The sequence below is a fragment of the Falco naumanni genome, chromosome 1 (genome assembly GCF_017639655.2).
Source record: "Falco naumanni isolate bFalNau1 chromosome 1, bFalNau1.pat, whole genome shotgun sequence".
Classification (NCBI taxonomy): Eukaryota; Metazoa; Chordata; class Aves; order Falconiformes; family Falconidae; genus Falco; species Falco naumanni.
Window position 1 is genome coordinate 103,393,261 of NC_054054.1, and position 25,165 is coordinate 103,418,425.

The 25,165-nt window shown below is 43.5% G+C and overlaps 1 protein-coding gene across 1 annotated transcript in view; it reads left to right on the plus strand.

The window, feature by feature from the left end:
• The window catches only part of CASTOR2 (cytosolic arginine sensor for mTORC1 subunit 2), a 124,239-nt gene that overhangs the window by 41,353 nt on the left and 57,721 nt on the right, over positions 1 to 25,165 (plus strand). Inside the window, exon 2 of the mRNA XM_040613373.1 lies at positions 24,787 to 24,857. Within this exon, the coding sequence (XP_040469307.1) occupies positions 24,787 to 24,857 (71 nt within the window). The remainder of the gene's footprint in view (positions 1 to 24,786; positions 24,858 to 25,165) is intronic.

Sequence of the window (25,165 nt, forward strand, 5' to 3'; positions counted from 1 at the left end):
TTTAATAGTACACCAAGGCTGTGCTTCTCCTGCCTCCCTACCTGTTGACATTGTCTGATGTCTAAAATATAACCCTTCATGTGTACCTTGCCTTTGGTTTTGTAACCAAGGAGTTAACTTGGTGACAGTACTTGGTTCAAACCATGGGCTTCTGACCTATGTCTTACCTTTTATTTCTTCCTCTAGCAGCAAAGGCAGCTAGATACTATTTAAGTTGGTAATAATATCTGAAGCATGCCTGGAAATATCTGATAAGTTGCTTCATTCTTTTGATAAGGGAGCGAGGCAGAGAAAAACAGAGGTTAGTGTAAAGTTTATTAAGTGGCAGGGCACGTTTAATCTTCCCACCCCACACATTCAAGCCAGAATTCAGCATTTGTCTTCAACAGTGTCCCCGGCAGCATTACTAAAACCCAATTTGTCTTCGCCACAGCAGGTTGGTTTTTCCTTTCTCAAATGGACACAATGGGTTGTTTGTTCTTTCTCCTTGGGCAGCTGAATAATATGTGCACAAACCCGCCTACCTCTGTGCCTCAAAATCATGAAAATCAGCAAGTTACTCAGCTACCCATTTTAACAGTATGGTAGCATGCTGTCAGCACTAATATTCATTAATATGCTTTGGCAACTACTTGTGTTTTGAAATGAAGTATTGTACAATTCCCAGTAAAATGACAGATGAACATGAAGAAGTTGCATCTTGAGGGGCAGGTATAGGAACACTTAAGGCATGTACATAAGCTCTTACTTGCCCACTGTTGAATACTCCTGTCCTTATCTCTTGCCCATGCCTTGGCACTTCAGTGCACTTTAATGAATTTTAAGTGTGATTGCAAACTTCACAAGTGCTGAATTGAAGTCCTGAATAGATAAGTTGTCATAAACCCCTACCCAAGTTGCAGTAGTAATAGTAGAAACCATAATGTGTTACCCCAGATTGCTTACAGTTTATATTTTCTGGCTTTTCTCCATGGTTGTAGTGTTTTACCACATCTACTGAACTGTCACGTGAAAACCAGAATAAATTGACTCTCTTACTGATGATGGGTGAAAGACTTGCCTACGAAATACAGTGCTTCACCACAGCTGGTAAGCTCAGAGGGTACCTGAGAGGTTGATGTACTTTTTTTCTACTCTGATTTTCACTGGAAAAAAAATATGTGGAAGAGGATTTTCAGCAGCCAGCCCAAAATACTGCAGTGAATTCATGTCGAAGCCATGAGCTGCACCTAAGAGCCCCAAGTCCCAGTGCTGCCACTTCCATTAGATATCTTCCCTCTTACTTGCAGGTAAAGGTCCAGGCTCATCCTGGCAGTTTGAGCAACCATGTGCACTCACATACGCATTTCTACTCTTGTGGCTGTTCCAGTTTTCACTCCAGCTTTCTTGGACATTTTCTTTTTATCTAGGGAAAAATTGAGGGTGGTAATTTGCCTGCTCCTGTGCTTGAGAGAAAAAAGCCTTTTCAATTATGGACATAAAGCCAGGGAAGAATGCAGGAGCAAGTGCTGCATTCTTATTTTTCAGGGACATTTTCTTAGAGTAGAGGAGCTAGCCTTTTCCCAAGGGAATGAGGCTGCCCTTTGCATTTGCCTCTTGTTCTCAAGGGCTCTCACCACACCAAAGCATCTTAAAATGGAAAAGTATCTTTTTTGGCTTTCTTCACTAAAACCATAGCACTTTGTTACAGGGAACTCAGCACCTGTATGTACAGTTGTTTTCCCACACCTGAGGTTCAGCTTTATATGCAAGTTTTGGGCTTGATGTCAAAAATCTGTGGCATGTGCTAGGGCAAAGATGAGTCAAGAGAACGTCACCTCTTGGCCCTTAAAACCCATCTTTGGAGCGCTGGCATTTGTGAAACTGCGTTGTGATACTGCTTTTGTCTTTGAGGTGCGTAGCTTGAACGGTGAAGCCACTCCAAGTGAAACCTGAAATAAATCTGCTTTGTTGCATCAGGTGGCAGAAGTAGATGCTGGCCTGTATTGACAAAGCAGATCAGTCTTGTAGCACCTGTGTGATACATGGAGCAAAGCATGCCCCTTATTAAGAGAAAACATTTTCTCTTGTTCCTTTGAGTTTCCTTGTCTCCAGCAAGCACCCTTTTTATTCTGCAGTGTTTCTATACAAATGGCTTAGAAAAACATCTTTGCATGCTATAAGCTGCGTAAGTTCTGTCTACCCCAAATCCCATGGAGCAACAAGATAAACTAGCAAGACTGATTTGGCGGATTGCTTGTGATCAAGTGCATAAGTAATTCCTGTAGGCTCAAATTCACAATATTGCCCGTGAGCAGTTCAGAAGAGAGTGCACGTTGTTAGGAATGGGGTTTTCTGTGTTTTAGTAAAGGGCTGGTTGGATACAAAGATTGTTACACTAGTAAAAACAGAAGAAGGTTATAAATAATTTCTGTATGCATTAATATGACTGGTATATTTATGTGTAGTGAGGCAGGTGTGAATTTATATAGGAGGATGTAAATGGTGTTTATCTAAGATAAGAGTAACTTCTTTTTTTAGGAAGATGAGTGAAATTTCCCTTACCTCTCTTACCTGCTATGGAGTGGAATTTCTCATGACGAACATGGGTGCTAAAGAGAAAACTAGCAATACTAGATTCAGTCATGTCTTTAAATAAAAGACAAAAATAAAACTGTCAGTCAGCTCCATGGCTTATATTTAGCATGTCCATTTAAAGATCTGCAGCTTGAGTATATCTGAAACCAATGCAGCGGAATGAATAAGAAACCATAGCACAAATTAGTGCAGGATGACATTCTGTTCCATGTGTAGCATGAAAGCGTTTGGCACCATGAGCTCATTTTTATCTCACTTGTTGTGTCTTCTGCCTCCTACCAGCCTGGAAGAGAGCTGGAGCTGTGCCTTAGCCAGATTAACTCAACATGAATGATCTCTGGTTTACTGAGAGTTTATCTAACTTAACTTTTGTGACAGCGAGGATGGCTTAGAAGGGGTTTCCCCAGCCTACTGCCAGTGCTCAGTGATTCACTGGGTCTAGAAATGATAACAGCTACTAGCGAAGTCCCTTCTCACTTTACTGGGAAAGGACCCAGTGGTACAGCAGCACCCTGGTGGGAAGCAGGAGTTCCCCACGTTTACAGGGTCAGACTAGGCACTGCATGTGCAAAGGCTTTTTGTTCATTTTGACATGTGGTTACTCATAGGGTTTTTCAGAGGTTTGCCTGACTCCTTTTCCATTTCTCTTGAAGGGGCGGGTACTTTGGAAACCTCGTAGTCTGTGCTGTTAGCAACCATGCCTACCTTTGGAAGTCTGGCCGCTGGGTTTTAGTTTGGCAGTTGGCTGGCTGGCAAGTAACTGGAAAAGTGCTGCTGTCAGTGAGGCAGAAGCAGCTCAAAGTTGATTTTTCCCCTTATATCAATGACTAAAGCATACCTTCTCCCAGTCTTAATTTTGGGGGGGTTCTCCTCAAGCCTTGTTTGCTCAGTGGCTTATAGCTAATACACAGTGCTGAAATCTGAAATTAACTCAACCATATCAGCATAAATGGGTGGCCATTTCCAAGGACAAGAAACTAAACACTCTGTACAGGTTTTGCAATATGGTGAAAATCCAGGTAACGGATACAGCCAAAAGTGAAGGCTGAATTATATTGGATTCCTGAGTCATCAGCTATTGATGCAGAAGATCCTGCTACCTACACTTTTGTGATGATGCTGCTAAGTAGCATTTCCAGCCCTCTGGGCAATGACATCAAAGGATAGCGAAGATAAAAACAGACCACTGTTGACTTTGAGAGAAATGTTCTATTTATACCAGGCAGATGTTGAGGTAACTGAAAACTTCAGGATGACTTTAATGAAAGTTTGTCAGTCCTCAGCCTTCAAAAACTTATATTCAGGCTTGCCTTCTCTCCTCCAAAATCACAGAGCTGGCTATGCATGCCCCAGCTTCTTAGCGGAGGAGAGCTTCTTCCAGAATGAACAAGGAGCTCCAGGAGGGAAGGAAGGCCTGCTGTGGCCTGGCAGTGCAGGCGGGTTTGCTGAGCTCTGTCCTTTGCCAGAGATGCCCCTCCAGCATGATGATCTCCCGAGGAAGCATGGGCACAGACCCTACTTCTGATGCGGACATCCAGGTGCCTGGGCATAGGCTGTTTGGTTTGGGTCAGGTCTAGTTCCCATCTGGGGTGGTGGCATTAATGTATTGGTGTCCCCAGCTCAGGCACTGGAACTGTCCCACCAGCACTGCAGTCCATGTGCTTTTCTCTTGGCTGGAGACACTCGCTACTGGGTTTTCCAGCCCCTTCAGGCAATTGATAGAAAGAAACACCACAGCTTTATATGGGGCTTCTAAACCAGCTAGGACTCAGCCTTGCAAAGCATGTCTGGGCTCCGCTTCTCTGATGAAAATGAGCAGCCAAACTTGTAAAGCTGGTTTCCTCTTGCTTTCTCTTGCAGCAAGACTCTCTGGAGTCTTAGCGTGGCGTGAGCTCTGAGGTTTCCTGTGGTCGGGACATGCCCCTTGTGGATTCTTTGCTCTCTAATAAGGTTTGTGCTTGCATTATGACCTTTCCCTCAGCGCTGCTGCAGACAGGCCTTCCTCTTCTATCTAGCACCTTAGGAACCATATATGAATTTAGCACCTTTGAAATCTCCAGCTCTGGCATTTAACAGAAATTAGCCAATAGGTCAAAAACTTACATGGAAGGGACAAGTAGCGTAGTGTGTTTGCCTTAAAACTGCCTTTCTCTTTAAAACTAGGGCCAAATTAGAGGATCTATCAGTACTACTTTCCCAAATCTTCCCTGCCCTGTCTTTGGGAAGAGAGTGGCCACCTTTTCCATGCTCCACGTGTTGCTAAGCAATTGAACAGCAAGAAAAACCCAGACTTTTTCATCTGCATAAGATTTTCATTCCTTCAGTAGGTCACTGCTCCTCTTCGATGCCAGGCAGCTTCAGTGACTCACGGCTTGGCCCTGTCTACCTGCAAGGCAGTTCCCTGGCCCACAGCCAGCCCACTGTGCTCGGCAGCTGCCGTGGAACTGGAGGAACGTCTAGGTGTGTGACCCTGGATCATGCCTCATCTGCTAGAGCTCAGGCACGATTTCTCCGAATGCCTCCTGGGCATCTTAACCCTCTATTGAGGTTAAACAGTGTAATGTAGTTATAGGGAAGACAGCAATTAAAATTCACATTCCCAAAACATTCCTGTTGCGGCGCCAGGTCTGTAGGAGACAGCAGTACATAAACGTTCCTACCAGCCTTCTCGCAGGTCCATCACGGACCAGGCTCTTGATCCCACACTCACAGCGAACAACACCTAAATCCATGGGTGAAATTGCTGTTTATGGTGCAAAATGCAGTTTGGGCTCTTTGATGTGATAGTTGACTGCTTTGTATGTCAGAGAATCATTCTGCAATTCATGGAAGTACTCATTTTAGCAGAGGAGCAAAAGGCAAAATGGCAAAGAACTTGCTGGCAAATAAATGAATGGTAACTTCCCTCTGATGGATTTATTCGGTTCTTTGAGATACAAATGTGTTCTTGATGGCCAGAGAAATCAGTCATTCTGCATTGGGAAGCTTGATTGATATCTTCAGCAGGCCTTTACGAAGGGCTGTGTAAGTGGATCTGGAAATAACCTGCAGGGAAAAATATGATGTAGTCTAGTTTGTTTAATACACAAGTGCTCAATTATGGTTTTGTCAGTTTTGCTTTTGTTGCTACTTAAGGAAATTTTAATTGCATAGACATATGAAAAATAAGTTACTTCATCCCTCCAAAACACCCCTTGTGTGACATTCATCACCCCCAAACTATTGTGACTTGCACCACATCTGAATTTTAATGATTGTATTGTTATGTTTCAAGTTGATATCTCTCTTACTGTGACAAGATCAGATGTGTTTAATTATGGAACAGGATCCTGCTGAGATTTACAGATAGTGCTTGCCCCAAGGACGTTGCATCTGAAGTGTGTGGCTGCTCATCTTCCTTAGCAGCCTCCATGGCGTGTGCGACTTCCCATCCCCATGGGGAAGGTGGTGGGGAAGGAGGGGCTGCTCGCCAGAGCTTAAGCAGTGGGAGAAGGTACATCAGGGTGGAGCAGAATAGACCAGAGTTGTGTATGGAGATATTCTGGATCGAGTATAATAGCAAACGCTCTATATTTGGATTCAGATGGACATAGTGGAGTCTGAGGCCTTGCCTATGATAATGTAGGTGGATTCATGTGTATCTTGAACTGGAGTAACAAGGAAGACTCTTGGCTTGGCAACTGGGCATGCTGTCATAGCTGTGGGGAAGGCTGTTTTGTTCCTAACCTTCCAGTGGGATTTGAATCTTGGCACTGAGTGAAGAAAAGCTTGTGCAATAACCACTGGATTTCCTAGCACCTTCTCTGTTGCTCCCTCTCTTGATTTACAGCAGCCTTTAAGATCAGAGGTTCGTTTGTGATTGTTTTCTGTTCTTTGAGCGGCTTCCACCCCCTCACTCTTTGTCTGATCAAAAACCCCATGTTGTTTACTTACTCACATAGGTCAACGACAGCAGGGGGAAAAAAGGTGACTAAGCCAGTTAATTTCTGCCAGAACAAAGCCTGTAGACTATCTCAAAGTGTGAGCTCAACAGTAAAGCCTTGAGCTCAGCAAAACAGAAGTTGCCCGTATGGAAAGAGAGAGCTACTTTTCCCAGAGTGTCCTGCGCTCTCTGTTCCCCCCAGCAGTGAAGTCCTGGTTCCAGACAGTGTTCTTTATAAATCCTCCACGTGCTGTCTGGGACAGGAGCGCAGGCAGCGTGTGTTCACAGAAACCTCCTGAAACTGCTGCTGGAGACATCTGGTTACTGGAGGCCACAATCCTGCTGGAGACCTGTGCACCATGTCAGACCAAGTGTAGATCACTAGTCATGCTTAATAGATCTTATTCATATTCATTCTCCGTACAGGACAGAATTTTATTTTTCAGCTTTTATGCCATTGCTTGGATTGATCTGTGGATGAGGATGTCACGTTGCTGGTGGTTTGGATCAGACCCTGCTGTCCTGTGGGACCATGCTGTCTTCTCATCTCCTCACTCTTTCTGCCTGTGCAGAGCATGCATACAGCAGTACCTGGTGGTTTTGTTCCTGTTTTGTTCTGTTGTGAAAAAAGCAAACTCTTGGCTTGAAAGCAAAGTCTTGTATATTGCCGAAGGCTGTGCTCACTTTATCCTCAGCATAGGTTAAAAATGTTCTTTAACTGTTATGAACTGTTTATTCTACTAGAGGACTTGCTGGAAGAGCACTAAATGTTCAGACCTGTCTGGGCCGTGTGAGGCCAGAGAGAATTACTACTGTTGTGCTTTGTCCTGTGAAGCCGAGATGCAATAAAACCTGATATTGATACTAACTTCCTAAAGAAAGTGCTTAGAGGTCTACTTGTGAAAAGCAGCAAACAGGAGCCAGGTGGAATTCTGTCTTTCTAAGAGTTTTCTTCTTTTGTTCCCTGACAGTAGTAATTTAGCAGTTCCCTATCCAGTCCGCTTACAGCCTAGCTATACTTGTATTCTCTAGTTCTTACTCCACCTGTGGTTGTCTTATTTCAACGTTGTACTCAGGTTTATATCTTCTTCTAGGATAGTCAAGTGTTTTATGTGACCTAAATGTATTTTTGAGAGCACTTTCTGATGGAGCTAATCACAGGTGTTTGCAGGCTCTGGAGGAGGGAAGATTGCATTATGTGAGCCAGGCTATTAGACGCTTTCATTGATGCCTTTGCGTCTTGCCTTATGCTACCCAAAGGCCAGGGCTACATCTCACCTGAAGTTTTTGTCATTTGTCCCGATTGTGGCTCCTCAGTAGAATAAACTGTTCATCAGACTCTTCAGGAAGCAGTAAGCAAAATTTAGGTCATTCACCGAGATGAACCAGTAAGCCTCTGTCTTACAATCATACTTTCTTAGGATCATACTGGGAAGCATTTGGAACTACCATTGGCAGAAAGGACTTATGCAGGCCATGAAGGAGAATCTTCATCTGTATCTGTAAAGCATGCTTTAAATCCCGATTTGAGTTGAAACGGATTGTTAACATACCTTAAGCATATCCCTCAGTTCACAGGGCTGTGCTTTCCCTTAGATCTTCAGATACTTACGTTCTACGCAGGTCTGTTATCCTGGAATGCTATATTGCTGAAGTGCTTAGGTTAAAAAGTAAGTGCAGAACTGAGGTGACAGAAGAGCCTGTTATATAAAGGCTCAGTTTACTGAGGTTTTCACTTTTTTCCTTTCCGAGTTGAATGCTGTTGATATTGCCGACTTGAGCTCCTGGGCGTCTGAGCTGGTTGCATTTTTCCAGAGCACAGGAACCTTCCCTTTGGAGCAGTGTACGAGCACCCGGGTGTCACGGCTGCTTGAGTGTCTCAGGGCCTCTCTGGAGGTGGGTCATCTTCCCTTTTTCCCTTTTTGAGCCATCTGGTGGTTTTAACATCTTTATCGATGAAAATTAAAAGTAACATCAGACACTTGACAACTTAGTAGCTGAAAGGAAGATTGAAGTCAGGAATAATCCCAGGCAGCTGCCTAGGATGGAGGGGGTATTGATATTGCCCAGCTTTACTGTTGTTTATTCTTGATGAGCCTCAACACAACCACATGCAGAGGAACATCCAAGACTCTTCCTCCTTAAGTTCTCATACGTTGGAGGTGTCTTTTGGTGATGCAGCCTTGTATTGTTCTGAGAGTGTTTGTTCTTCCCCAGACCCTTACATGAGGAAGACAATTTAGTTTTGTTATGGTTTTTTTAATTCCAGCTAGTGATTTCACAATTTTAATTTTCTGTAAATCTTTGACAGCTGTTATTTTGTTGCTTTAATTTTTTCAATCTATTTTAATACTCATCCTGCTCAGCACTTGGTGAGGACAGGACACAAATAAAATGATTACAGCCTGTTGGGTCTTCATAAAGCCTGGCCATTTTGCAATCTTTGGCTGATTCTAGACAGTATGTTTATGGACTCTGTCAGTTACTGAAACATCCCCTCTCCCCCTTTCCCTTCCTCCCCTTCTCTGTGGGGAAGCAGGGAATGAACAATGCAGTAAAACATAAACGGAAATGGTGATTAGAATTTCAAGCAAAGTGGTATTTTAAATGGTTCTGCACTTGATTCATCTACGTTTTGAAGCAAAGAGGGTAGGGCAGGGGAAAATCTGTTAGTTAAAGTATTAAAACCTGCCAGGGGCACAGCATTTCCTTTCACTTCCAAAATGCCTATCCAGTCTGAGACAATTGGAAATGGAAAGATGCTGTCTGTGCCCTCAGGCTCTCACTTAGAACTGCCTTAACTTCTTGCTACCTCTGCTCGTGGAAGGGTTTTCCCAGCATGTTAAAATGCATTGGATTTGTTCCCATAGACTTGAAATGCCTCTTTTAAAACACAGAGAGACCACTGCCATTTAGGTGCTTTTTAATTTGACTAAGGTGACAGCTAACACTGATCTCTGATAGCTGAAACTTCTAAACCATTACTAAAACACTGACTTTTTCCTGACACAGTTCTGTCCTGTCCCCTTTCCCCAGCACAGCCCTCTTGTCTAAAAATACTTTACAAATTTAGTAACTGTGAGAGCTCTGCTAGAAGAGGGTATGTCTTGGTAACAGGCTTTACCTGGCTTTTGGCTCGTGCTCCCTTCACCCATACCGACATATGGGCTCAGGAGTGTGAATCTGAGAATCACAATTTGAAACATGGAATTCTCTGTGGCTGTGTGCGAGGCAGTGGGCTGTGATTGACCTTAGCTAGACAAGCGGCTCCGCTTTGTGCCGGTAATTGTCAGCCCTTTCCCAGGGTGGGGAAGAGTCAAATTTCTCCTGAGGTGGAAACTCAGCATGAAATGTTCCTCTAGGATACAGGCTTAGAAGGAGTGAAAGGGTGCAATGACATGGAGAGGGGCTTTGCTCTCTGCCTGTGTGTGTTTGGGGCCATTTGACCTTTTGCTCTGAGCTGTGCTATCCTTTGGAATACCAGGTTGGTCAAAGCAAGGAGCCATCCTGCCCAGCACGGTGTCTCCCGTAGCACTGATTGTGCTGCTCAGGGATGTGAAAAGGGGCCCTGTTGCACCCTGAAGCACCCTCCCAGAGCAGGGGTGTAAGAGATGTCCTAAAGGGAAGATTTCATCAGGGGCACCGAGTTCACTAGTGAACTCTTCTTCCTCGAACCCATCTCTTCCCTGTGCATATTGGCTTTTGTGTTATTTTCTGGCCACCCCCTTCTCATATATGTACCCAGTCATGCAGGTTTGTAAATGGAAGACTTTGTGCTATCAGATCAATCCATTGCATGCCCCACTTCCACACATGGTGAGACCGTGAATTCTTCTTTGATGGCTTTGGCCATAATAACTTCTCCCATAACCCCACACTGAGCTGTTGTTCCTGCAGTTGGACAGTTCTCACCTGTTCAGTTTTCCACTCCTCGGAACACCCTTGGCCCCTTGTCTGTGTTTCTTTCAGCTGAATTCAAACCCATTTGGTAGCCTTGGGATGATTTGTTGGAGAAGTACTTGGCAGCTGGGTATGTGCTGGGTTTGTGCTTTGGAGCAGTGAGATGTTCTCACCTCCCTGCCTGGTTACTCCTGTTCTCTCAGCTTCTTTGAAAGCCTTGACCCTTTCAGAGAACACCCATGATGATTCCCGAATCTCCTTTCCTGAGTGGTAATAGCTCATTTAGAGCCTGCCATTCTTCATTCAGAATTTAAATTATTTTCCCCCAGTATGCATTAATTTCCATTTATTGGCTTTGTGTTTCACCTGCTATCTTATTACTCAGTCACCAGGCATTATAAGATCTTTAGGTGGAACCTGAGTTTATGAGTCCTTGGTTCTAAGCAGCTGTTTTCTCATCACCCAAGAAACTTAACAGCTTTACAAAACACTATTCCTAATACGCACTTTTTGTGCCACATGCTCTTTAGGAATGGCTGAGCCTCGTCATGCTAGGTGCTGTACAGAGAGCGAGAGAGTTCTTGTGCTGAAACCTTGAAAGGATCAAAAGCCAAACACGAAGGTGCTGCAGGTACAGTGCAGCCAGGTAAAGTAGCCAGCAAACACATCCAAAGCCCCAGAACACAGACGTGAGGGAATGAGTAACTCCATTAACTTCTGGAGACTTTTGGAACTTGGATGTGAGGCCCTGACTCGAGCTGCTTTGGAGCTTGTTTGACGCCTCTGGCGCTGGTGGCCCTGGGAGTGCGGGGCTGAGCCCTATGGAGTGGCTGCAACGTTCCTTCAGTGGCCGAGCAGCGAGCAATGTCTATGGGATGGCGCTGGCTGGGATGGTGGGTTTGGCTCAAACACTGAGCCACTCTGCTGCACCAGTGGCCTTGAGTTCTCCAGGAGCTCTGCCTTTATTTTGGGTGTTGAGCTGGCAGCTGGATTTCAGGAGCAATATTCAGAAACTACAGAATTTGGTCTGAGCCATGTAATGCTCACTTGCTGAATAATTTGTCATCTTTTTCTTGGGCCTGGTGGGCCTGGGAAGTTTGATGTTTCTACCTTTACCGTGGGCTTTTCCTTCACAGCCTGAAGAGATTTATTTAGAAAAAGCATTTTGGAAGAGCATTGTTAAAAATAATACTGGCTGGCATTTTCTAGACTGAAACTTTGTGGATTGTCAGCATTCACTTACCTTAAAAAAAAAATAAATTCTTGAAATGCGTTTTCCCCTTTGCTTGTGTGTATAGGGGACTTTTTCCAAAAGTCCAAAGAGAATTGACATGAGAGCAGCTTCCTGGTGCTTCATTAGCAAAGGAAGCAAATGAAGCTTCCTTTCAGTCCCTGTGACTGTGGTAGATTTGGTAAACACCGTAACTACAGGTGTATGGAAAGCTGGCTACAGGCACATCTACAGTGCCATTCAGCTAGAATTTGCAGAAATATTACTTTTCTTGTTCATCACTGGGCTAGTTAATATCCGTGTTGGGTAGGACCCAAAAGCAGAACCTGGGAGAATGAGAGGAGTCAAAGGTAGCTTTTCCTGTGAATGTGTCCTTAATTCATACAAGAAACGTATCCCCCTCTCTGTGCTTAAGGGAGAGTTGATGAAACTATTTCAATTTTTTTTTATTCAGGCTCAACAATGGTTACCAATTGTTAACATGCATTAAATTTGGGTTTGATGTGCAGACTCACAGACAGCGTTCCCCTTGGATGGGGTTATAATGTGGGGTTTTGGACCCGCTTGCAAATGGAAGCTCTTTGAAAATGATGAGGACTGAAATGTGTTTCTCTTGCTGCTCCATTGTGATGGAGTATGGCTTGCTCGCTCTCCTCCTCCCCCTTCAATCTGCCTGCCACACATGTTCTCAATTACTGCCTGCATTGAAGCTGCAAACATTTCTTGTGTATCTAGCTTTCTATATTGAGCGCTGGAAATATATTTTAGTAATTTGTGGGAGAACTATTATGTCCCATGCTGGGAAAATTGTGTTTATGGTTCCTGCAGGGAAACAAGTTCATCAATTCCAGTCCACAACAGTTTTGCTGTTTCTTTCTCCTTCTTTTGTATCGTGGAGCAATATCATAAGAACCTCTTGCCCCCGTTGGGTTGAGCCTGGGTTTCTCCCATCTTTGAAATAAAAAGCATATGCTCTGCAGTCTGTGTTTTTCAGTTCTGTCCACAAAATAATCATTGCGTTTTGGCTGAACACAATAATAGCTACTATGAACCCCAGATATTTGGGTTTGGATGTGCAGCAGCACTGCACTTACGAAAACTGAATTGTATTTTATTGTTGGTAGGATTTCAAAGTCAATATTCTGCAGCAGAGGGCATTAAAGGAAGAATATAAGAGAGGATCAGACTTGCCAGTACTGGTGTATAGTGCCTGATTTGAGAGGGGAAAAGAAACAGGACTTACTCTTTTTCTCAGCATTTGCATTGCACTGTTAGGGTTATCATTCTGGGTCCAGTTGGTAAAATGTATTCACCAGCCTTTGCTGTACATTAAATCATGCTTTGTTTTCAACTGTAAACCTTAGGTCCCACACCCACATCTGTAACATGTTTCTCAGTTCAGTTTCTGATTTGTAGAAGATAATTTTGTGGTTAAGGAAAATTCTGTGTTGTACTCCACCTCTTTCTTGTGCTGAAGTTCAGCTCTGACAGTGATCAGGGGATACTGTTACTGCCATAAAGAAAAAGTTTTTAAAGCACAGTTACCTTCTTAAATAAATGATGGGCTATTTCAAATGGAAAGAATTGCTTTTGCATCTCTTGTGTGGGTAAATTGGCTTGCAATAGATGAGCTTTTAAGAGTGCTGGCAGGCTGGAATTGCAGAGAGAGAAGAGGAAAAGGTGTGTCTGGATCAATTAGTTAATTGTTAGATAATAAATGAATCCTTTTCCAATGCACACAAACTAAGCTTCCTTTTCATTTACTGCTCCAACTTCCCCTTCAGAGATTTGATGACAGCATTCTGTCCCAAAGCAAAGAGCTCCTGCCATTTTGATGTAAACATTCATTGACCCTCTATGGAGATTTGAAAAATTACTTTCCTGTCATTAACAATGGTAAAACTGTAAACAATATTGTTAAAGATGCTTTGGGGGGGCCATCAAACCAAAAGGAACAAATTAAAGGACTTGGATAAGAAGTAATGTGCACTTTTACCATCGTTCTTGGAAAAGGAAATTAATACAGGCAGCACTGCGCTATGCATCAGATACTAGTTTTATCTTTGAAAATAATTTTATATTTTTCAAGTTTGGGGATTTAAACATTTTTGCCTTATTGTTCTGTTTCTGATATGTTGGTTCAAAAAAAAAATTGGAGGAAGAACAGCAATAAAACACGAGCAGAGTGATGCCTGGGATGCTCATTTAGTTCCCATCAGCCCAGTAAATGAGAAGATGATGAGATTTGGTTTGGTTTGATTTCCCCATACTTCTCAACAGGGCTGGTTTTAGACCTGTGTCCCAAATGGAGGCTGTCAGAGGCTGGCCCATAGGACCAGTGTGGAGCGAGGTGTTCAGAGTCAAGTCTCTGGAGCTAGCAACATAACTCTGGCAGTTTTGGTGTGGGTTGCTTTTTGTTGAGTTGGGTTTTGGTTTTGTTTTTTTTTTAAGTAGATAAGAGTGTTGTTTCATTTTCCTATTTGTAAAGCCAAAGACATTGCAGTCTAAATTAGTGGACTAAAATAATAGCTGATGTAATTTATGGGTTTGCCTAAAGGGAAGACAGCTTTCCTTGCTGCCGTGTAGGCTTCTTTGGTCAGGAGCTATAGCCACAACCTCCCCAGCTCACCCTTGCACATGGAAATGCACCTGCAGCCTTTAGGACTGATGCTGTAAGCCAGGATGTGTTCCTGCCTGCCTTTGCACGGGGAGGGAGCTGCTCCCATCCCACCAGGCACGGTGGAGCCAGGAAATACAACTGTTCTTGGGGTGATTTCACTTCTAAAACAGGATCTGGCTTAATGATTACAGCCCGTTTTGTGACTGTCCTCACGTAGTTGGCTGTAATGGCTGGAGGAGCGTGTTATCTAAGGCTACTTTATCTGTTGAATATTTCTGTTAGCAGCTGCTCTCATGTGTCTTGGGTTTGAGGGCTGTGATACTGTTCATGCTGCTTGGGTCCTAGTCCCTTCTCACAGTTGTTCCTAATAACATTTTTTAGGAGAGGCAGAAGCGGGGCAGGGAACCTGTTTAAATACAGGTTTTGGGTTACCAGAGGAAAATGTGCACAGAGGTCCTGTGGGCAGTTTTCTGGGCTGAGAGGAGGTGCCCTTCTCTTCCTGCATGATAACGGTTATTATGGTTCCTACTAACGGTTCTAGTAGGTCGCTATAGCATAGACAGCACCTTGACAGTGCTCAGTATGGCAATGGCCAGGATGTATTCCAGGCTCTTGGTTTCACTGATGCTGGCTGTGCCGTGCTGCTTTGGCTCCTAGAGAGACCTTGCTGTGGGCAGAGATGTGGGTCCAGCATTTTTTCTCGTGCTGTGGCTCACCTTCTGCCTTAGGTTGACTTCTGTTCATTTCATCTAGTGCCAAGCCTCCAAGTATTTCACTTTGACATGAAGAGTGACAATTAAATTTTTTATTAGTCTCCTGGCTTTGTGGGACTGCACAACTCCCTGGTAGTCCTCTGCTGCAGAAACGTGCCCAGAGCCCATAGTGAAAAGCTGAATACAGACAGAGCGAGACAATCCTAATTGGAGTCTTGTGTGATGCAGAGGCACACAACTGCTGTTCTTTCAGCTGCTAGTGTTAAAGGGAGATTTCTATAAAGAAAAATATCCTCTGCTTTTGCCCTTTGCCCATCTTGTATTGAAGGTAGTGTTGGGTTTGATGAAAGTCAGAGAAGTTGGGAAGAGAGTCAGTGCAATCCACTAACTGGGTTATGTTCAGTGAATTGCATGGACAAACCCCATGTTTCTGTGGCTTCTTTTTAAATCGGAATACCATGCTAATAAATCCTGGGCTCTTTCTGGTTACATTTCTGTGAACATTGCAAGTTTGGTTGGGTTTACGTTTTGTTTTTCTCCTGAATTCAAACTTGTGTCAGATGGATTTCCCTGATAGTTCACTTTTGCAAGTTGAGTTCCTATAATATGATACAGGTCGTTGACGGTGATGGCTGGAGGAAGATTTACTCCATGAAGTTTTCAGTGTTCAGAACAAAAATCTGCTTTCTTTATTTGCTTTGCCTTTTGGGGAGCGTAGAGTCTTTAGTGACCCCAAACCAACTCTACACAAGATCTATTCCTACAATTTATTTTTTTTTGTTTAGATGTCCCAATACCCAGAAAGTAACAAACTCATGAAGGCAGGAGTCACTAAATTTCTTGGCTGAAATTCGCTTAATTTCCTCTTATATTGCAATTAGAACTCCTCATGTTACAAACAGGGCTGTAGTGAAGCTGCGGGAGGCTCCTTCTAGTGAAAGCTCAACGTCAGCCCTGGCTTGTGTTAACGGTCGGGGGGAAGGGGGGAAAGCAGACCCTGGGAGCGCTGGGGAGCTGGTGGGGATACCCTGCTAGCACAGGGATAGTGCCAATGCATTGTACCTGCCTCTGCTGCAAACACGCTCCAGTGCTGTTTCTGCAGTGCAAACATTGTCACCCTGTCACTGTTTGCTTAGAGTGGTGCAAGACCGTCTAAATCAGTAGAAATGTGTGCCCCGTTTGGTGAAAAGGGGTAGCAGAGGATGAATGCTGACTTGGGGAGAGTTGAGTATCTGAGCTTGCCCCGCACCCTGTGACGCTTGCAATGTGTGCTTGGTGTGCATGGCATAGCATTGCTCCGTGCCAGGCCCGTGGCACAGGGCTCTCTTGCACGTCTGTGTTTCTTAAAGACTCCTCAGAGGCTCGGCAGCAAGCCTCGTAAAGCTGGTTTTAATGTCAAAAAATAGAGCTGGGCTGTTTGCCTTGAGCTCCGTCGAAGCAGAGCTGCAAAACCGTTTTGCCATAATAACCCGTGCTGAGCCTAGGCAGGTGCCCCGTGCTCATCCCCCAGGTGCCCAGCAGCTCCCAGTGAAGAGCCATGTCCCACCAGCAGCCCTGCAATGTTACTGCCTGTGCTTGTAGCCAGCACCCAGTTGCCACCACATTGTGCCATGCACTGAGATGTCCCGAGGTGCAAGAGAAGCCGTGGCTTTACTTTGCTGCCTGACAGGGATGTCAGAGCAGCCTAATGATTTTCACTTCTAGACAGGTAGGCAAAATCAGTTAATAATTATTATTCTCACAGAACTTGAAGTTGCCAGATTTATGTTAGAAGAAAAATACATTTGGAGTGAGAAGGAACAGCTGACGTTACGGCTGTGTTCCCCTATGAACTGAACACTCATGCTGATGTTTTCCATAGAGTCAAGGGGCAAAGATATATAGTTCACCCCTATGCTGATGAATTTGGGCTCAGAATTACTGTGTGATGACAGGAAAGAAAACTAGTACTGCACAAACAGTATTAAGCAACAGCTCTCAACATTTGTGAGAATAACAGAAGATGAATGACCTAGTAATTCCCCTCTGTTTTCTGTCTCCAATGGTTAGAGCGTGGAGAGATGTCTGCTTTCAAGCAGAAAGGCAGCTAGTTCCATCAGCAGTTTGACACAAGAATTTTTTGCCCATAATGAATCTAGAAAGTTCAGATGGTATTTGGGAAAGTAAAGCCTAACCAAATGTATCTTTCTTCTCATTTCTCTCCTCCTCCAGCCTTTTCTCCTGCCCTACTGTGTTCCCTGCTTAAGCAGATAATAAAATGGGTTTTCCCAGACGGGGAAAAGGCCGGCACTATGCTGTGCAACTCATTTACGGCTGCAGAAGAGGAAGGTGGGGTCTGTCATGGCTCACTTAACGCGATGGGGTTGTTAAACCCGCTCCAGAAGCAGCGTTTGTAGTGCATGCAGCGTGTGCAAGCCAGAGGGATAGCCCTGTGGTTCCAGGGTGAGCAAGGTGTATGTGGTGTTCATACACGCTGTGTAACAGGACAGTTTCAGAGGCTGGAGAAGAGAGTGTAGGAGTAGAAGCATAAGCATGCACCTACCTAAATGCTGTTTTGTTCTAGTACTTTTTTACCTTTAAGATTTGTGGAGGATCTTGTTCTGTCTGCAGCTCTGAATCATGACTGCTGGATTCTTCCACCCCCCCTGTCATCTGCTGCACCGAGATAAACAAACATTTCCCAAGCAGAAGGCATTAAGCAGTGAAGATTCTTAGGAATTAAGATTTGAGGGGCTCAGTTATGTCAAAATGGAATAGTGCTTTCCATGCAATGTTTGTTGCTGGTGTGACATTTTTTATTTCAGTTGAAACCAGAAGGCAGTGTTTCAATCTGAAACTACAAGTGATTTCCTAGTTTTGATTTATCAACAACTTGTTCCCTCAACTCTTTTGCCTCTTTTTGGGAAGTAAGATGGCAGAGAAGACAAAAGAAAATGACAGCTGAGAAGTAGAGATGAGGTAATTCCCTTTTACTTTTTTTTTATTTATTTGTTTAGGTTACTTCAGGAAAATTGAAATTATGTTGCTATAACGAATGTTTTCTTAGATCAAGAGCTGCTTCCTCTCTGAGCACCAGATACACTTTCAGGCACATTGTATCCACCAAATCCTCATGAGCATCATTATCCCCTACCACTAAATATCCAGTAAGAATTCTAAAACCTGGAGAATGATGTCCTGTGGTTGTGTGAAGTGGGGTGCAGCATGGATGTGCAGATCTGCTGCAGGCTCCTGGCTTTGTGCTTTGCACCCTTGAGCATGCTTATCATTGAGGATGCTTTATGTGGTACTTTGCAGATGGGACTCCCAAAACACAAGTGAGCCGTTTGGAGGTAACTGGGTGTCTTTTCTCAGCGTGTGGATAGAAGGACTCCAGCCAGGCACCTGGCACTGGCATCATCTGGGCACCAGCCAGAGCGGTAGAGTTCAGATCCAGGTTTTTGGTTCAGCCCCATTCACTAATATAGGTGGTGAGTCGTGCTGCTCCAAGTAAAAATTGCACAGCAGAGCTCACTTGAAATAATTTATGACCCAGGAAGAAAAATCTGTGCTAAGAATAACTTTTAATTACATCAGGTCAGTAAATTATTCTACAGATTCATGCCCAGGACAAGTCTTGGGTATAGAAGATATATTAGCTCCGGTATGTCCACACCTAAAATCAGTGGTTTGTGTATTGTTCTCATTGAGTTCACCAACAAAAATCTCAAATGAGCACAGTAATGCTTGCGTGGTCTTAAACTGCATTTATGTTTTCTGTACTCCATCTACGGAGCACCACACAGTCTTCACCTGTTAGCAGTTGTGCTGAGGTGGGAAACCAGCATTGTCACATTCATCAGGTGGAGTGGCTTAATGAGGGAGCTGCACTTGGGTGGACTTGGACCTTTTCATCAGCCTTACATAGTTTCCTTCAGTAAGCTGAGCTTTCCACTCCATTCCAGCATGTTTCTTCATGTTTTTTCATTCATTCCAGTTAGTTTCTTCGTGTGGTGTATTTTCTTACTACTACTTTGGTGTAGTTTTGGCTTCTCTCTTCACATTTGGCAGGAATTTATTTCTACACATAAGTCAAAATAAAACAGATTTTCTTACAGAATCTTCCTAAATACAACGGTGTAAGTCTGTTGAAGGGGGGGGAAAAATAAACCACCCAATTTGCATGTTGCTTGCTAATTGTTTTTTTAGGAAGTATTAAAAAAAAATGCTCTCATAACAAATGAAGGAAAGATATGTTTTAGTTTCCCAAGTAACAGTTTTAGAAAGCAATACTGCAAATGCTGTGCTTTGAGTAGTGAAAGCATCATGACTTGGGCTTTGCTAGTCATACAAAATAAACTCCAAGCATGTGTTTATAGAACCAAAAAAAAAATACCTCCTGTGGTTATGTTGCAGGATAACTCTTGAGTATTGTAGCTTTGTTTAATCTGCAGCTTGGGAAGTCTCGACTGACGGAGTCTGACTCCAGGAAAAATAGAAATCATATCAGAATTACTAGTTAGTATTGTTTCAAACTACTGCTAATCTTACATTTGCAGCAGTAATTTGATTTGCATGGGCTCTTGTAGTCCAGACCACACAGAACTGTTCTGATGAAGATTTGAACCACACTTTGATATTGGTTTAATGAAGGCAAATACAGTAGATGCCCAGCTGACGGGGTTTTTTTTGAATAATCCTTGTTTAATTTTGCCATGTGTACTGGCTTTATCAGTAAGCTGTACTTAAGATTGGTATCTTCTTCATCCATATCCATCTAGTTATTTTTCTGTATTGCAGGTCACCCTTTTTGTGTTTTGATTTCTGTTCCTTCAGGGTGCTGATCATTTTTATATTATTCTGATCCCAGTTGTCGCAAAGCCTGAATAAAGGCTTAGATGACTTCCCCAGCTACACTAAACTAGCAAGGAGAGGGGCTGACTGATGGTCCCCCCATCTAATTTTACACAATGTAATCTGTAATTTAAACTGTCATTACTATTATTATGGATTAGACAAGACCATCATGGTTATCACGTTGGAAGTTTGGGCACAGCGCAGGCTGTAGGACTTCCCTGAATTTATGTCTGTTCATGAATACTTGCTTTCCTTGGCCACAAATTTGTTAGTTTTGTTCTGTGTTGGTTTTGAAAATTATTAACTTCCTGTAATGAACCAAACCGTGCTATCACAGTGTCTTTTTAGACGGTCCCTGATTGTATTTGCTGATGTCTCTGTCCCAGAGCTGAGCACAACTAATGACTGAAAGGAATGTTGCCACTGTCCTTTGACCATTTCTAACAGTGCTGTGACATCTTTAGTGTTTCCCTTGGTAGGGACGGTAGTGCAGACTTCATTAAACAGCTCATATGAACAATAATGCTCCTTTTAACAGGGTAGCAGCCTTCTAATACCAGGCTGCAGAATTAACTTGGTGTAAGAAAGGTGAACCCACTGCTTTCTGATCGGGGCGCTGAGTGAAAGTCAGCTGACACCTATAGCAAGGGGGATTTTTTTGACTTTGGGGTTCAGGTAAGCTGTGTTTTCTCTGTCTCACCAAAAAGATGGCAAAGTGTTTTGGCTAACAAACAAATGTGCTGTTTAGAAAACACCAACCATTTCACTGTTTGCAATTTTCAGTGCCATTTGACTGTATAGTCTTGTAATTAGATGGTGTAAAGTACTTAACATGTTACACAAACATGTCAAAACGCATTAACAGCACAAGTGTTCTTTACTGCTTTCCTAAATACATTTCACAATATGTCGTGCTAGAATCCACCTCTTGTCGTTATTTATAAACTGCAAAGAAGTTAAGATCACCAAGAATTAGATGATTAGCATAAGACTTTATGTACTAAGAATATATATTATCATGATAATGTACAGAGTAAAGCATATAAATCCTTTCTTGTCTAAAATAAGAAGACAGCCTGGAATGAAACTCAACAAATTATGTTTTTCATATTCACTTGGATCAACTTTCTGCTGCTGCTTCTTAATTCCCATTCAGTTCAACTGCTGCTTTGCAAACTTTTGGGTTACCTCCAGACTTTACATTTGAATGCCTTTTAGGCACTGTGCTGCTTTTGAATGGCATTTGGCCGTGGTTTCTGACTGGGGAGGCCAGCCACTCACCTGCTTCTGGGCAGGATCTTTGCCATAGAACCAGCAGCTTTGCAACCCTTTACCCTGCTGAGGCAACAATGAACTAAATAGTTTCCTTATAAATGAGAAGATGGGATTTGTGGCTTCCATTGTCTGTGCTGAACTTTTGGATGACCCACAGCAGTATTCCTGCAAACGTGTGTGCCCCAGAACCAGTGGCAGTTGCGTTCATCCCAGTATTACTGTGCTTGTGGTCTAGGCAGGCCTGGGGACTGAGTGTCTGGAGGAGACACATCTGGTGTGGACCTGCAAGTGAGGCCAACCATACGCTTTTCTGCCTGCCTTCTCCTCCTGTGGAGGCTTGAGTGCTGTTTGCAAACTGAAATGATGCTGTTGCTGCATCCTACACATGCTTTCCTGGTCTGTGCAAGCTTGGGTATTACTTCCATACGCAGTGTAAGCTTTACAGTTTCAAAGATCTAATCTAATAATAGATTGGTCTACATTTGCTGCGTTGCCAGAAAAAGACATATGTTGTCAGGCAGTCGAAGTCAGCAACAGTGCTGAAGTGGAAATGTGCTGAAACACAAAGAAAGCAGAAAACCAGAAGAATCTATCTGAGATTTGGCTATTAGGAAACTAAAAATACTGTCTTCTTACATATATGCTTTCCACACGTACTTAAAGAAATACTGTTTGCCTGATGTCTAAAAATGGTTAAAGGGCAATTATTTTCCTTTCCTGGCTTTGGCGTGATAAAAGAAGATGCTGTTGGCATTCAGCTTACTGAGAACTGGTGTAAGAAGAAAGAGAAATGATTGGTATAACTTGAATGGAAGAGGCATGTGTAGTATAGCGCGGGAGAGAAATATGATATTGAGTTCCTTCTGTCATTGATGTTTCAAGACAATTTTTGAGTTGCACTTACAGTGGAAGTAGATCTTTACCGTGCTGAGGCACAGGTTTTAGGGTGAGGACTTGAGTTTCGGCACCATGCAATGGTAAGAAAATTTTCCATGCCTTATTTTATCACACAATGTTTGCAATTCCAGTTTTTCACTTTCACATTTTCCCTGGGAAAAAGAATGCATCGTTGGCTCACAGTGAATGTGTACCACAAGAACCACTGGTGTTTGTGCTGGTGAAAAGACTCTGCTTTTGAATTCGGATGGCTGTGTGCTACTGACCTTTTACAGAATTGCAGTGAGGTGGAGACTGGGCTTTGAGATGGTATATGAAGATGTGAGGTTTTGACATATGTTCTGAGTCAGTAATTATGGGATTTCATCTGTACATATCCCTTAAATATCATCACCTTTAGATGTGTGCTAGGACAATGGCATCTGTCACAATCATACTTTTTCTGCTGGGGTCAATGTGTGCATACAGATGTGTGTTACTGTTCTGGAACAAAATTCCTCCATAAATGCTGTTCCATATCAGGAAGGATGGATATATATATATATATATGTGTATATATATTTGTATTAACATTTCCTTTTTGTACGACCACTAGGTTCTCCCTAGTCAGCATGCACGTGGCTTAGTCAGGTAGTAGTAACAAATAATTTTATTTCAGTGACTTGTCCAGGGAATTCATCCACTAAATAATAAATACTTGTATCTCCTGGGACCCACCTGGAGCAGCATCCCAGAAGTCCTTTTTACCCACCTTGGATATCACCCCTCGCCGAGGTAGCATCCTTGTGGAGTTACAAAGTGAAAGCAAAAAATTTGGGTTGCTACTGTTTTCTGCTTCTCTTGGCACTACTCCTGGAGAGAGTTGAGTTAGTAAATGTGGCTGTCACAGTAGCTATTACCAATGACACAAAACAATTAAGTTGTGGTTTCTGTTGTGGCGGGGCCACTTCTGTATTTTATAGAGATATGTCTGTGCTAGGAGGGAGAGTGTCATGCTTGATTGTCATGACGGATGCTTCCAGGGAAACGGGACGAGTCTCTAAAGATAGGTTGTTTAGTACTTTCCATTTACATGAAGTCCTGTTGGTTACATGGCAGGTCACTAATAGAGCTGCATGTTGTTTCCTCTAGCTTTTCTGATGAGGTGAGGGGGAGGGCAGCAGCCATCTCATTTTTTTTCTCCCTGTTGTTTTTGGAGAGGATAGCTGCAATCTTGGTTCTTTTCAGCCAGTCGGAAGAATGCTCAGGCCGGTTTTCAGTCTGAGTCCCAAATCGCGTGATTGCTTCCATTTTTTGGATGTCTTGAGCCACCAGCATGGAGATCCTGGCTTTTAGAGGTCCTGAAAACTTTGGGACACAGATGCTCAGCAGTGCTGAGAAGCCCTGGTAGTCCCTGGTTGCTGAGTCCTGCTGATCTGTGCTCCATGCAGGAATTACACTGTGAAGACACTGTGAAATTTGGGGGCCTTAGGAACAATCTTTTTTTTCCCCAATAGTTGAAATATTTTCTGTAGATCACCTCAGATAAATCTGATAGTGTTACAGTGTAAAACTTGCAAAGCCGTGTGGTGTAAAACTGCAAAATCCTGCTCTTTGGTCCTTAAAGACACAGGCTCTTCCTGCTGCACCCAATTTGGCTTCACAGAAGGAAAAAGTTCTCTTGTGGCTTGGGCAGCAAACACGGTCCATGTGCTCTGGCATGTTCCTGGAGGGGCTGGGAGCCCTGCTGGGGCAGGGGAGCCAGCCAGCACTGTACTAATGCTCAACAAGTGCATGCTTTGCTGAAGGTGAAAATGAGCTTGCAAAACGTAGTGCAAACCTTCCTGCCGTGCTGGGGACTAACTGGATAGATGTTGGAGTAAGTTTTTTGTTTGGGGTTTTGTTTTGGTTTGGTTTTTTTAGTAATGTTGCTGTAGACATTGATGTGTCAAGGAAAAAAAACTTTTCAACTATATGTGGTGTTAAACCTTAAGGCTGAGGCTTTTTTTTTTGTTTGCGTGCCTACAGTGGAAGAATCCCATGTCACATTTGTTTTGTGTCTCATGTTAGAGGTGACATTGTGCTCGGTGCTGAATGAGATGGAGAGGCTGCGCTGCACATGGCCTGCGGTGTCAAAAGATGAGCACGGACTGGAACAGAGGCAGTAGGAGATTGAGAGGGGGAAAGCTCAACCTTGCGTTTGTGTGCTTGATAGCCATGACCACTTGTCTCCTCGCCTGGGGCTCCCCAGGGAAGGGAGGCATCTACCAAGGGAAGGGGCAAGGACCAGCAAAGGGAATTGGGATGCTGTCTGCTGGTGGGAAAAGCTTCTGAAACAGCAAGAAGAGATACTGGGGCTTGGTTGAGCGATTAGATTTCAAACCTTGACAAGGCAAGAAAGTTCAGCGGGCAGATAGGGAAGACGGGTGCGTGTCTGAACTGTGGGAAGGCTTTTGGAGGGCGTTGGAGCGATCAGTTGGTGAGGAAAAATTTCTGCCCTAGGTAGTGCTGTACAGCAGGTCTTGGGCTGTGACGGGAAGCCTTAAGGGATATGGTAATTAAGAAAAGTAACTAAGAACTAAGTCATAAAAGTAATAAGTGTTTTACCAGCTCCATTGTGCATAGCCAGGCAGCAGGGAATGTGGGTCACGCAGTGCAAGTGGCTGAGCCAGGAATAAAATCCAGGTCTGTTAATGCCTCAGGCCTCTCCATAAACACCAGACTGTGACTCTTTCTTCCAGCACAGCCTGGGTGGGAAGGGATCTCCGTTTTAGGGGAAAGACCAGGCTCCACTCAGTCCAGCGGCTAATCATGTTCTCCTGTTTGCCTCTACCAGGTGCAAATTCTTCAGCCTCACGGAAACCCCAGAGGACTACACCATCATTGTGGATGAAGAGGGCTTCCTAGGTAAGTGTCAGCATGTGCCACTTCGGTATCCAGCCTGGGAGTGGAGGAGGAAAACATGTCATCTCTCACTAAGATTATAAACCAAAGTGTTTGTAAAACAGGTCTGTTTGTCAGTGCTAGTAGTACAGCTGTGAAAGGTGCTTTGATCACTTAAGCATGCTGTCTCTGACGCTGTGCTGTACAAGGAGTTTCACACATGGAATATGAATATATTTTAATGCTGGGAGAAGAGCACACACAAGTCTTAAAGAGCAGCTCAAGTGTATTTGAAAAAGCAAAACCATCTGTATATCATTGTATTAAAATGA